The sequence below is a fragment of the Haliotis rubra genome, unplaced genomic scaffold (genome assembly GCF_003918875.1).
Source record: "Haliotis rubra isolate DU_JTF1 unplaced genomic scaffold, ASM391887v1 Scf40, whole genome shotgun sequence".
NCBI classification, from domain to species: domain Eukaryota; kingdom Metazoa; phylum Mollusca; class Gastropoda; order Lepetellida; family Haliotidae; genus Haliotis; species Haliotis rubra.
In genome coordinates this window covers 714,967-730,312 of record NW_025767080.1, presented here as the reverse complement: position 1 = coordinate 730,312, position 15,346 = coordinate 714,967, and the positions used below count along the sequence as shown (strand labels likewise).

Sequence of the window (15,346 nt, the reverse complement as noted above, 5' to 3'; positions counted from 1 at the left end):
TGATCACGTGTTCAATGGAAATGTTTGGATTTTCCAGCAGGACAACGACCCAAAACATCGTTCAAAGCATTCACAGGCCTGGTTTCGGACCCAAAATATGACATTATTAGATTGGCCAAGCTATAGCCCTGACCTAAATCCAATAGAAAATGTTTGGGGACTTATGAAGGAAAGTGTCAATAAGAAAAATCTGACAAATATTGCTGAAATGAAAGAAGAGGTGGTCCGATATTGGGACAGCATGGACCACGACTTTCGAACTTCTTTGATCAGCAGTATGCCCCGCCGCATTGAAGCCTGCATTGCTGCCCATGGTGACTTGACAAAATACTAACTGTTCACCTGTCTTTGAATCTTTGAGTTATGTTCTGCTAATATTCACATTTAATACGTGAGTAATGAGTGAAAAAAATATATAAAATTACAATCTTTATTTTCTCAATAATTTCTGGTTGTACTGTATATACAACTTTCTTACCAGTGTGGTAAAACACACCAGGCTGTTGAAATGTCATTATTACGTTCTTTAACATCCGATATATTCTGTTACAAATGGTACAGTTTTTATTCAAATTGTCAACACGGAAATCCTCCTGCCACTTAATGTCAATGACGTGCACCTACAAGTTGCTCTATCCATGGGAAGTGAGTGAGTGAGTGAGTTAAGATTTAAAGTCACATCGGCAATATTTCAGCCATATCGTGACTAAAACTAGTTCTAAATTTATAATACATACATATAATATATAAAACCCTGACAACGAAGGACAGTAAAACCACCAAATTATCACAGATTAAGTTAAAACTAGCTAGCATATATCTTTAAAAGTAGAAAATTATTTCTGGACAATACAATGTAAAAATGGGCTAGAGGTCGCCAACAACTGAAGGTAGATCACCATACTAGGGACCATGGGGACTTACAGTGCCTTTGCTACCTGCATGGACCCTAGTTGGATTTACACCATCCCTTCAGCCATTGGCGACAGAAGAGAAATCTAGCCATAAATTAAAAACACACTTATTCTACGATTAAAAAGCAGGTACACTTAGATTGACTAAATGCTTTGGGACTTACGCCATGGAAAGTGGAGGACAACACACATGTATTGATGCTTTTTTACTGTTCATTTACTGTTCACTTACCTTTATGAGGCGGCTTTTCACACTTGCTGAAACGGGTCAGGCTATAGGCCTTTTGGAATCTGGTCAAACTAAGCGTCAGACTGCTGTCCGCTTTAATGTGAGTCAGAGTGCTATTGGTAGACTGTGTGGCCGAGATTTCAAGCCAATGGGTCCGTGGAACATGCATGTCGAACAGGTCGCCCCAGAGTCACAACAGTTCGAGATGATAGGCGTAACACTGCGTTACGTAACAGATTCCTTAACGCAGCAGATCTTCAGACAGAACACTTCAATGTTACTAATGTAAGGATATCAAGGAGCACCGTTCGTTGACGTTTAGGGCAGCCGGACTCCGCTGTAGGCGACCTGCAGTTTGTCCACCACTAACACCACGTCAACGTCAATGGTCTCGTGTGCTCTTCACATATGGACGCAGATTCAGTTTGTCCTTCCATGATGGTCGGCAGATGATTTATCGTCGCAATGGAGAGCGAATCACAGATGCATCTGTGACCGGTTTGACCGATTTGGCGGGGGGTTGGTCATAATTTGGGCAGGGATAACTCCTACTGGACGTACTTTACCGCACGTGGTCTACGGTAATCTTCCCGGACGCCGTTATTGGGACGACGAAATTCTGGCTCCTATAGGCAGTACCATTCCTGCAAGCTATGCATGGCTTTTATGGTCGACCCTCTTTACTGCAAGACGACAACGCTTGGCCTCATAGGGCCAGGATTGTCACAGAATTCCTTAAGCAGCAGGGTGTAGAGCGGATGGAGTGGCCAGCATGCTCGCCAGACCTCAACCCAATTGAGCATGCCTCGGATGAACTCGTACGACGTGTGTACACACCTCACCCAGCACCAGTGAATATTCCAGGACTCTGTAGAGCTCTAGTAGAGGAATGGAATGGGATTTTGCAAGCCTTCTTTATGAACTTGATAAGGAGCATGAGAACAAGGTGCATCTGTATCTTGGATTCACTAGGAGGGTACACTATAAGTTGTATGCTTCTCTCGAGGGTAATACGGTCTGATGTACGCCTCTTTGTAGCAGTGTCACCCGAGCCTATCGACTGGATTTTAAATTCAGTTAAACATATTCTGTCAAGCTTAAAACTGCTATAAAAATTGTTAATTATGTTTAAGCTGAGTGTGCAAACCACTCAATGTATAAAATAGCTTAAATAAAGCAGTGAAAGTCGGAAAAATATATCTGTAAAAAATGAACACAAAAAACAGCTGATCGAACGGTTTTCGAACTCCTGGCACGGCATGCGTCATATTATGACGTCATACGATTGTTAGCGCTTCAGCTTCTCGGCGGAGAGCTTGGCGGTGGCAGCGGGTAATATTTTTACCAGTTGTCACCCTCCTGGGAGGGGTGACACGGAAACTTGTTGAAGCGTCATTGACCAATGAAATTAAAGTATTTTACATGAAGGTAAGCTAAAATATATTGAATGACAGGGTGCTTCATGTTTTTCATTTTCATTTTGGGAGGGGTTGTTTATACAACTGATGTTTGCTGGTGCTGTTTGTCACGATGTGTCACGTTTGTCAACACATTAAACATTATGATGACACTCTTAGTTCTATTATTGCTTAGAAACTGTTCTTTATTTGTGCTATTATCATTTGACCCTTTATTAATGACGCCTAGTATATATGGACAGTGGTTATAGTAATAAAGACAGAGTTGGTGATACTCACGTCGCTGCCAAAGTGGCCAAGAAAGCCTCCGAGGGAAGTCTAGGCGGAGTATCCAGCATGAAAGGTGATCACCAAACTACTGCTAGTCTGTAACGTAAGATGTATTGTGAGAAGACTGACAGTGAAATTGTTCTGGAACTTCAATAATAAGCTAGGTAAGTGCTGAAAGGGCAGTGCTGAAAGGGCCAATGGTTGTAATACCACGTAGTACCTTCCAGAAACCCCAGTCCAGATGTAACAAAGTCTAAATATAGCAGACCACTGCCCCACCACAGAAACAACATTCAGTAGAGGGGCTACTGTTTACAAATGGACTACTACTACTACTACTACTCCTGCTGCTGCTGCTGCTACTACTACTACTACTACTATTACTACTACTACTACTACTACTATTGCTGCTGCTACTACTACTATTACTACTACTACTACTACTATTGCTGCTGCTGCTACTGCTGCTGCTACTGCTCCTACTGCTCCTACTACTACTACTACTATTACTACTACTACTACTACTGCTATTGCTGCTGCTGCTACTGCTACTACTACTACTACTACTACTACTACTACTACTACTACTACTACTACTACTGTCTCCTCTCCAACGACCCATCGACAATCCATTTTACGCTACTGGTCAAAACCACAGACCTTTGTGTCGTTGCTACAATATTTCCAAATCAATTAATATCAAGCATGCCAGAAATATATTACGCTACATATATCTTTAAAAGGTAAATGAGTGCGCTTCTGACATTCGTAATATTAATTGACTTGGAGTATTTAAGTAACGACACAAGTGCCTGTGGACAAAACATCCGTTCGTTCGCACCGGGTCCGCTCTGAGCACAATGCTTTACGAACTCAGGATTTTCCATGTCCTGGTCGTTGTTTTTTGTTTTGAGTGGTTGTAAATGTTTCTCGGTGCATTTATCTCAACTTGTATTTCCATGTGTTGAGCTCGGGCGCAATGAAAAACGGAACCATCATATAAATAAATAGTGGGGATAACAAGTAAGTGTCAAGATTGGTCATGCATGTAGAACAGCGTTGACGTACCTGCAGCCGGATGTCATGCATTGAGAGCAGCGTTGACGTACCTACAGCCGGGTGTCATGCATTGAGAGAAGCGTTGACGTACCTACAGCCGGGTGTCATGCATTGAGAGAAGCGTTGACGTACCTACAGCCGGGTGTCATGCATTGAGAGCAGCGTTGACGTACCTACAGCCGGGTGTCATGCATTGAGAGAAGCGTTGACGTACCTACAGCCGGGTGTCATGCATTGAGAGCGTTGCGTTGACGTACCTACAGCCGGCGTGTCATGCATTGAGAGCAGCGTTGACGTACCTACAGCCGGGTGTCATGCATTGAGAGAAGCGTTGACGTACCTACAGCCGGGTGTCATGCATTGAGAGCAGCGTTGACGTACCTACAGCCGGGTGTCATGCATTGAGAGAAGCGGTGACGTACCTACAGCCGATTGTCATGCATTGAGAGAAGCGTTGACGTACCTACAGCCGGGTGTCATGCATTGAGAGAAGCGTTGACGTACATACAGCCGGGTGTCATGCATTGAGGGCAGCGTTGACGTACATACAGCCGGATGTCATGCATTGAGAGCAGCGGTGACGTACCTACAGCCGGGTGTCATGCATTGAGAGAAGCGTTGACGTACATACAGCCGGGTGTCGCATTGAGTGTCATGCATTGAGAGAAGCGTTGACGTACATACAGCCGGGTGTCATGCATTGAGGGCAGCGTTGACGTACCTACAGCCGGGTGTCATGCATTGAGAGCAGCGTTGACGTACCTACAGCCGGGTGTCATGCATTGAGAGAAGCGTTGACGTACATACAGCCGGGTGTCATGCATTGAGGGCAGCGTTGACGTACCTACAGCCGCGTGTCGTGCATTGAGACAAGCGTTGACGTACCTACAGCCGGGTGTCGTGCATTGAGAGCAGCGTTGACGTACCTACAGCCGGTGTCTTGCATGTAGAACATCGTTGACATACATACAGACTGGTGACGTGCAGTGAGAGCAGCTTTGACGTACCTACAGCCGGGTGTCGTGCATTGAGAGCAGCTTTGACGTACATACAGCCGGGTGACGTGTATGGAGAGCAGCGTTGACGTACATATACAGTCGGGAAACGTGTATTGAGAGCAGCTTTGACGTACCTACAGCCGGGTGTCGTGCATTGAGAGCAGCTTTGACGTACATACAGCCGGGTGACGTGTATTGAGAGCAGCGTTGACGTACATACAGCCGGGTGTCGTGCATTGAGAGCAGCTTTGACGTACATACAGCCGGGTGTCGTGCATATATAACAACGTTGACGTACCTACAGCCGGGTGTCTTGCATGTATAACAGCGTTGACGTACCTACAGCCGAGTGTCTTGCATGTAGAACATCGTTGACGTACCTACAGCCGGGTGTCTTGCATGTAGAACATCATTGACGTACCTACAACCGGGTGTCGTGCATGTAGAACAGCTTTGGCGTACCTACAGCCGAGTGTCTTGCATTGAGAGCAGCTTTGACGTACATACAGCCGGGTGTCTTGCATGTAGAACATCGTTGACGTACCTACAGTCGGGTTTCTTGCATGTAGAACAGCTTTGACGTACCTACAGCCGAGTGTCTTGCATGTAGAACATCGTTGACGTACCTTCAGTCGGATGTCTTGCAAGTAGAACACCACTGTCGTACATATAGACGGGTGTCTTGCATGCAGTGCAGCGTTGACGAACATACAGTCGGGTGTCTTAAGAATAGCCTTGACGACAGATGAGCATGATTCACAGCCCGTATGGCTCATTGAATTTTATAATCAAATCGTTGTAATAGAGACACATACATACAAATATTGAAGCTTTTCTTGAGCGCATCATTCGTTACGCTCAATGTCATCGTTTCGCATTTCAAACTCAATTATTTTTTTAATTGTCTCACGTTTACATAATTATGTAGTTACAAGTAAACAGTATTTTTTTACCAGGTTTGTTTCTTTTAGCGTAACTAAATAACAATCAAATTTGTATAGTTTGTCCAGTAACGATTGACGCATAAAAGTGGCTTGTAAATTGTCAGTTGATATTCCCGTGATTGACTATGTAAACACTTGCTGGGGCATCGACATTGATCAGATTCGACATGTAAGGAATTGTATTTGACTGACATACGAACAAAGAAATCGTAATTTCTGTGAATCAATATATCATGCTCGTAAAGGAAGTGTTACGAAGAAACATAAGTCACAAAGGAACTTCATTAACTCTTTCCGATACTGTAAATTATTCAGGAATAGAAAATAAGTGGTTTCTATATTTAGATTAAATGAAGATTTTAATTTCTATTGTGTTAACCTGTTCTGGTTTTGAATATGTCCCATTCATTGGTACTTATGTGGTTAGCCACACGACAAACCACATTTCCAGAAACCCAACGGAATACGTTCACACTGTTGATCAGGTGAGCTACTGTACCTTGGAACGCCTATCGGTTTTTCTGTTGACTTGGGGATCTCAAACTGAGGCCGAAGAACGTGACATTGTCTGTATTAAAGATTGTCCATACGCATGCGTGCTTTGCTGTCCATGAGGTACAGTGTTTTGATAAGACGCTGAAGGAACTAAGGGGATCATTAATTGACCAGTGGACCTGAAGTCAATCTCGGCGCTCACGGTGGCAAGGAGATTCGCTTGTCGACAAAGGGACGGCGTCAAGAATACATGGCAGTGAACATGGCGTTGAACATTACAGAACATATAAATGCCTCCATCGCTTTCACAACAACTTCGCCATTGGGGGTGACCAGTGTATCCGAAATGTCTTCCTTATCCGTGAGTAACGGGACGAACGACGGTAACGGAACCGGGGTCATATGGTTGCCGAACTACTGGTCCAGTTTTGTTGAAAGACCAACATCTCAACAATCCACGTCCGTTGGTGTCTGGATCCGCCTCGTCGGCTTGCCGCCTGTCTTGCTTCTTGGAATTATTGGTAACATTCTTGCTATATTGGTGATGTCCCGACCAGCTATGAGACGCCATTCGTTCAGCTTCTACCTTCTACTTTTGGGCGTCTGTGATACCATATCTCTCCTGGTCCGGTTACTCTTCTGGATCAACTTATTCCTGGAGTTCAAAGGGTCTCCTGTGGTCATCACTTTTACAAACCTACCCGCCTGCATCATCAGTGAATATTTCATCACCGCCAACACTGTCGTCTGCTCCTGGGTTGTCGTCTGCATCACCTACGAGCGGGTAATTATAGTGATGTTTCCTCTGACCGGTACCAAATTGTGTAAGCCATATATATCCCGCAGGGTCGTTGTTCTACTCATCCTGTTCCCCTTCCTGTTGATGGCCTACATTCCCTTCAACACGAGCTACTTTCCAGACCTCGGCTGCGTCATGCGCTACATACCCGACATGTTGATGCATTACATCATGGCCACGACGTTCGTGACCATGCTCCCTCTCGCCCTAATCTTCCTGGGTAATGCCGTCATAATAATACAACTGAAACGTCAGAGCAAAAGAATCACCGGAACCGGAAAACGCGAAAACAATGTTAGCCGTGTAACTACCATGTTGGTGACGGTGTCCTTGACCTTCTTCATTCTTGTTCTGCCCAACGCCCTAATGGCGCTGCTGCTCGCCCTTCGGCCTGACTGGGGTATTCTCCGAGCCGCTGTGGACCCTGCCGCCTTCCTTTGGGATCTCAACTTTGCCATTAACTTCTACCTTTACGTCATCACCGGAGGCAACGTCAGAACTGAGGCGAAGGAGATGTTTTCGTGCTTTAAGACTGGAACTACAGAAGCAGTACAACGAAACAGTGTGATGTCACGAAAGTAAGGGAACTATCGTGGTGTGTCGTCCAGTTGACGTTCATGTGTTTTCTGGGACTGTTAACCTTGTGTTCCTAATCCTAGTTTTCACACAGACGTTATGTGACGTGATGTGACCATTTGTTACCTTCTCTTCTTCCATGTTCAGCACAACAGAAACTGGTTGAAATATACCAACTTCCACATGCTTTGTAAGTTCTTTTCATACGATATTATAAATATTATGATGAAACCCGTTGTATATAATTTCCGTTAAACAAATAAAGAATTTCTTATTGTTACACATTTGCTGAAAAAACGCTCTGGTTACTATTTCTAAGCAGAGTGCCATGTTGCTCCACTTTTATGACACACACATTTCGGACCTATTGTAATTAATTCGTTGAACACCTGAATTATGAATCGTATTCTTAACATCGGCATAATCTGATCAAATATCAAGCCCATTATTAAGGGAAAACATGCAGGTGGTTGATTATACGTTTAAAATATTTAAATATACTTAGCTACTCCTTTAATTCAACATGATTATCGTGAATCTCCGACAAGGTAGCAAGTTTCACGAGTAGCACAATGAGAGATGTTGTTTAACGGACACGGAACAACACTGCAGTTATAAAAACATCACGGCGTGGTATAATACCCCGATGTAGTACAGGTCTTGTTGCTGTTATGAAACTCACCAACACGTCTTCGTGCCGCAGACAGAGAAACATAATGTAAGCGAATTCGTGATTTGAAACCAGGATCACTTTTTTAACTTTCGTTACGAAACCAAATTTTGACTAACAATATCTATATATATATATGTATGTCACAATGTGTACGTTCTAGTGGATTTAGTGTTGCACCCTGTAGACATGTAACGCCCGTGTTACATACACAGAGCTTTTCTACAATACTTTTGGTGAAGCCAGCAATGTACATCGATACGTGTGAGATTTTCAATGCCATTCTTGTCGCGCTGAGATCCGAACAACAGTTTTTTTGGCTCTGCTATGGTGAAATCTTGCCCTCTGAAATATTTTACATATTTGTCGAATACGTAAGGGTGCGTAAAATATACATGTGTTTAATTGTAGTGCTGAGCAACTGTTTAACAGTAGCTATCGTGGATGACCTAATATGTGATGTCCATTTGTAATACCATTTGTAATACTTTGCTTCCCGTCAGCTGTAATAGCACAATACTGGGTGGAAATATGGCAATGTTCACCTGATCTAAAACGGTTTTTCCGTGTTTAAAATATAATGCATGTTACTTTTCCTTTTTGTCAACTGTAGTTTTCAAAATTAGAACGTATCATCTAAAAAACCCACACCATCCACAGTGACACAATTCTCTCTATTGTATTGATAACGGTCAGACCCATTTAGATAAAATGTTCGTTCTGAGGTCTGATATGAATAAGTACTGAGATCAGGCGTTCGATGTTAGAGATTGCGACACGTATAGTCTATGATACGAAGTGTTTGTTCTGATTTAATGAAACGTGTCAGTAAGATAATTGAAGTCAAAATATTGTTCTGATCGTATGACGTTACAACCGTTTGACGTCATAGCAATGTGACGACATATTGCTTTATTGAACAATGCCTTTTTCAGTCGACCTTTGAAACGCTTTGCAATAAAACTGAAGTTGAGTTTTTTCAAAATCAATATGTTTCATTAGCTTATGTTAGCTTATTTATATTATCACAACACTTACCTGTGCTCGATGTACAGGGCAATCTTTAACGGCCTTGACTTACCTTTACACTAAAACTCATTAACCATAATTAGTACGTTAAACTCTAGTGATTCATTGAAGCGTTTCCTCGTGGTATTGCAGAGAGCACATGAAAACTACAATAGGTTCAATGGAGAGTCGTAATGATTAACTTGTCACCTTGGCATAACTAGTCTAAACGTGACTTCAACATAAGCTTGTGTTCTGGAGACATAAAAGTGAAGTTATGTGTGTGTGCATATTTTGAACTTCCGGAATCAGTGCGATGCCGGGGTTTTCTTTTATACCCCGACAAATGTTAAAAAAGCTTGAAGTCAGTTTTAAGCATAAAATATAATTATAACCTCACAGAGAACGTATGTAATCAATAAAAGCTGTAGACAACAATGCGAGATTATTGACAACGTTGATCAGCAAAATATTTCAACCGATTTATTTTACATCAGCCAACGATAAATGAAAACATATGTGCTTGGTTAGCTATGGAATTATTTTCAATGTATTACCTGAACATTATTAATCTCATGTAAATGCAACACTGGAGGTTTCTACGACCGGGTCAGTGTGTTTTGTATTAATACACATTTGTGATCATTGTTTAACGTCATCACAAAACTTTGAATTGTGATACATGTATTTTCGTTAACTTGACAATTTCTGTTGTCACTGTTGTTAGTACACTCTGATAAACCATTAAAAGAAATACATAGGCTAACTTTGAAAATGTTAACTTTTTCACTTTAATGTGCATATCTCATTTACTTTGATTGATGCCAGGATGAGACTAGTACGCTGATGGTCATGGTCATAATGGCTATACTGACTGCCTTGTCACTAGACACGTACGTTCACCAGGAGGACGTTCTCATCAGTTCCTGGTGTGACTTCCCGGGCACAGACCGAATAACTCTACGGATTCTGTCCTATGGAATTCTCCCCCCACTTGTCGATGGTCTGTGCCACATATTGACTTTGACGTACACGACTATCGAGTTCATCCCTTCAATCCAAATGTCTCAATTCATGATTCACGATTCATGATTGTTTGGTCTAATATCCTCATTAAGCCAGATACATGCCCTGTAGTCTCGGCGGCAGTGGCATGACGTAGATGAAACACCCGGATGGAACGATCTTATGCAGGGGTGGTGACTCTTGGTTCACAACTTTTGTGGAACGCAATAGTGCAGCGGTAAGGCGTCTGCCTATCACGCTGAAGGCCCCCGGGTTCGATCCCCGGTGGAGGCACCTAGGTTCGGGTCCCGAGGTGGGCACATTTGCGTACTATCCTTGGACAGGATACTAAGATCCACATTGTCTCAGTTCACCCGGCTGTAAAATGGGTACCCGTGAGGATGTGCTGGCAATGTGGGTGTTTAGTTCATTGCGTCTAACAGGCAGCATGGCTGTATGCTCCTCTGTGAGTATGAAACGTATCGGAAAGTACGATAGTGTCCTATGACCGGGGATAGTCATGTACGTAGCGCCGTGAGCAGGCAATGTGCCTGGATATGAGCGCCATATAAACGGACTATTACTATTACTACTTCTCGGAAGATCCTGGGTTGCATTGTGGCAGGTATACCTATGAACGAGATAAGATGCTGTAGCGTACGTCAGTACTGCACACTGGGGCGCTCCAGCTTTAAGATGTGTTATTGCGATGGGCAACAATCTGTGTCGACATTTTCCCAATTCCAATAAGTCAAAACGTGTGCCATTTTTCAGCCAATGTCACAGCACGTGATTGTCACAGCTTACATTCTGCACCACCCGGCATCTGTTTTGAATGTTTCGTGAATATTACGCATACAAAATGACATTCTCACTACCTCCTATGTGTTGCTTTTTTGTAGAATGTATTCTATCACCATGTAACTTGGACACAAATAAAGTATATAGTACTATTCCACCAGCTAGTGTTTCTTTGCTACATGACGTACTATCAGTTTGCGAAAGTGTGATGTCGGGAAATACAAGGCAAATAAACCCGACTCGTTTCAATACTGAAGCATTCGGTTCAACTCGGCTTATTACGTTAACTGTACATAATGCCTCGGATTAAATTGGAGAGGTTATATTTCATAACTGTAAATTGCATAAGGACAGATCCCTCCGCATATAGTTCATGCACATAAAGGGCACGTTTTCGATTGTATTAATATATATATTGGGTTTTTATAAATTTTAGGCTATGGTATTCGGATCGTATAACGAAGGGTCCGATGTCCAATAATGACAATGATAAGCTAACACGCCAGAAGCAACAATCAAAAACACAATACAAAAAACACTGGCGACAATATTGCCATCCTCCAAATAGAATGTGAAACACATTTACACAATGTTACCTTGTCGAGGCAGGTGAACGCATTAACCGCTTCACAAAAACATTAATCAGTGGACGAGATTAAAGCTTTCCCGGCATAACCTTTTTCTCATTGATGGTGGTAAAAGTCTTACAGTAATGGCGTATTTCATTCACAGCACTCATAACCCGCAAGGAATGTTCATTGCCATACATGTTATGTTTTCATTTGGGCAACCCAAAGGCGGCTATTCTAGTCATCGATCTGTTCTGTGTGACGCCAGCAACCAATCAACGTCATGGACTTCCGAGTGCAAGCTGTCAGCGAAATACCATCCTACCTGGACGCCTAGCAGGTATACTCGGCATTTACATGTGTCATACAGTGATACTTCCGCTTTCACCGGACCCAGAGCTCAATATTGAGATGCACGTGATGATGTGATGATAAAAGCACCAAGACACCTGAACAACTCTTCAAAATAAGGAGAGATAGAGACATTCTTATGATCACAGATGCACCATATGTACAATTCCTGTTCAAATCCTGTATCAAATTCTTCCAGAATGACGGTAACTTGTATTTCCGAAATGAAAGCATATCTGTTTCAATATCAAGTTAATCAGTGAGAAAAGAGAACAATGCATTTCTTTCTGACAAAAAGGCTTCACAATGTCACAAATTGTGCCTGTCAAAGTCGTCAGATTGTTCATCATAGGGTTTGCATTGTTTCGAAAAGGATTTCCACGCAAAGTTGTAAAGCAGGGGCCATATCCACAAAGCGTTCGTAGCATTACGTCATTCGTAAGCCAGTGATATATAGAGGTACGACAGGTCGTAACGTTACGAACACTTTGTAGATCGGGACCCAGGACGATATTCCGGAATAGCCAAAGCCAGAAACTTTTAAAGTACCAGTGCTAACGGGATATCTTTTTACCATTTTTGATACGCGTTTATATGAAACCGATTCTTCAACTCCCATCAATTATATGCATGAAACGTTGCACTCAGTCAGTATCGGCATGACCAAATAGGTACGGCGAGAATTACACTTAAGTTTCAGGGTCTCGATCCACAAAGCGTTCGTAACGTTACGACCTGTCGTAACTCCCTAGGTTATCATAGACTTACGAATGTTGTAGCGCTAGGAAGGTTTTGTGGATCGGAACCCAGGTATATCAATGATCTGTTATCGTTCAATAACCATCAAATAGCCAACCCCTTTCACTGATTTACCCACCTGACCGTCTCGTGTGTTTCATATTCAGATCTATCCATAAAGAACTCTCCACGAGGCTGTATGATCGCCTTCAAATAGTCAGCTTCCCTTTAATGTCGGGCAAACTCTCAACAGCTCCAGCCGATAGTCCGATCGTTTGCAGATCGTGTCGTACAGCTGTAACACTCCTAAATGCCGCGCCAAACAAACATATACTCATGATGTAGTCAAGATTGTGCAATCGACTCTGCTCTTAGCTGGGATTTCTTACGAAAGTGGAAATGGTTTTGTCGTTTCTATACATGTGAATGGGGTTGCATTCCTTTCAGTCAAGTCAAGTCTTGTATTCTGTATGAAGGCCTCCGGCGCATATATATAGATACAAATAAGTATCACAATGGTGACTACAGCATAGGTACATTATAAACACGTATACTGTCACATAAGGGACATGGTGAAATACAAATACATTATCCATTAACAGGGGCGTAGGGACGGTTTCAGAGCGGGGGGTGGCTAATTTATGAAAAGTATTGAAAATCAAATTGAAATTGTAGTTACGGTAAGGTAGATGTGGTTTCTTCTTGGAAAAAGTGTGTGTGTGTGTGTGCTGTGTCCCCCTAGCCCCCAACCCCGTTCCTACGCCCCTGAATTAACCAGCCGCTGTCTTACCTCAAAGCTCAAACATAAATATTTACAAAAATTATTTAATAGTTCACCTTATGTGGAAGATAACAATTGATGAAATTTATAGATAGACGGATTGTCGTTATACATTTGTGGTAAATAGCAGTTTCTTGGATTATTATAACATTCACATATACGTATAAAATATGAAATTCATTTTCTTTTTCTTTATTACATACGGGGCAAATACGTTGATCAAAATCAACTCCTAACAACCGTCACTCATTAACCTTTAATTTTACAATTCCCGCTCTGATCCTAATAACAATGTTCCTTTGTTTTTTTATTTTTTTACAAAGTTAAATATTTTTTCTGGTTCTAAATTGCTTTTATATTGTCTGTACAGCTGATACCTTGAACTGTCTTCAATTGTTCTATTCCATAGCTGTGTATACACGTCAACTGCAACTCTTTTAAACATTTAAAGAAACTGGAATTCATTACCGACACCTTGAAATAACCAAACATAACCACATCCATATGATTACGTACAGATGAAACATAGTTAACGTAACCACAATAACATACGTAACCACGTACATTAACATGTTATAAGCTTTTTTAACTTCTTTGTTGATGCATATTTACAATTTTAAGCCAGTATTTTATCAAATGCCCTGGTGCATTTATGTACAGTTGGTAACGTCCACATTCACCATAAACAATTACATTTGGTGTTTGAGGACTAACATTTAAGAGTTTCTTACATGCAATTAAATGTACATTTTCAATCTTATAAAAGTTATTGTTACCCCACCCTTCGGCACCATACAAGAGAATTGGTTGAATTTGAGTATCAAATATTTTGAAAAGTACAGATTAGTCAACATTGTTCAATTTACATAAGTGATGTAATACTGCTAGAAGTGCCCTTTTTACCACGAGATGATAAATCTAATACGCATTTATCGAATTTACAAGAAGATGTAAAAGGTATACCTAGATATCTATAAGAATCCTCTAAAACACGTTCACGTTTGTAAAACAATTTCTCATTTCTCGATAAAGGCCCACCTATTCTACAAATATCTGACTTTTCTCCAGGTTTACTGTTCATACCGACGTGTCTGCATATGATTGTAAAATTGCTAGTTGTCTTTGCAGACTCGGTATAAATTTGACTCTGAGGTCCATCCATGGTACGACCCCGGAACATGTCCAGGGCCTCGTAGAAAATGATGCGTTTAACTTTCTGTGGAATAGGGCTATATACAGCCACAGAAGAATTCCTGCCAACAAACCTGATCTTGTCCTTTTTGATAAAGCCAATGAATTTATTTATGTCATTGAATTTTCTGTCCCTTTTGACAGGAATGTGATTGACAAGATTAAGGAAAAGCATGATAAATATGCGGACCTCGCCTTTGAAATGTCTCGCTTGCATCCTAAGTACACTGTCGTCAGGCTCCCCATTGTTCTCGGTGCCCTTGGTTTGGTACCTCCTGATCTCTTGGCGCAGATCAGGAGAGTGCCCGGGTTCTCCACCGGGAGTACAGCCCTTCTGACACTCTGGGTAATGCAGAAGGCTGCAGTGTTGGGGAGCCTTCATATTCTCCGGAAAGTTCTTGGTGGGTTCGACTAGGCAGCGTTTTCTGGGAGAAGTCCCATTCGCTGTCTGGGCTGCGTGTAGAGGGGGCAAGGGCCCTGAGCTGATGATGAGCCTTACCAGCCTGACTGTGCCAGGATCACCCGAACCC

General features: G+C 42.1%; 1 protein-coding gene across 1 annotated transcript; it reads left to right on the top strand.

The window, feature by feature from the left end:
• Positions 1–6,673: 6,673 nt before the first annotated feature.
• Positions 6,674–7,708, top strand: LOC124287334 (FMRFamide receptor-like). The gene has a single exon (XM_046723831.1). The coding sequence runs from the start codon at positions 6,674–6,676 to the stop codon at positions 7,706–7,708; it is 1,035 nt and encodes a 344-aa protein (XP_046579787.1).
• Positions 7,709–15,346: the final 7,638 nt, after the last annotated feature.

Excerpts from the sequence above, each read along its gene's own strand:
- LOC124287334 (XM_046723831.1), top strand. The coding sequence starts at position 6,674 with ATGTCTTCCTTATCCGTGAGTAACGGGACGAACGACGGTAACGGAACC.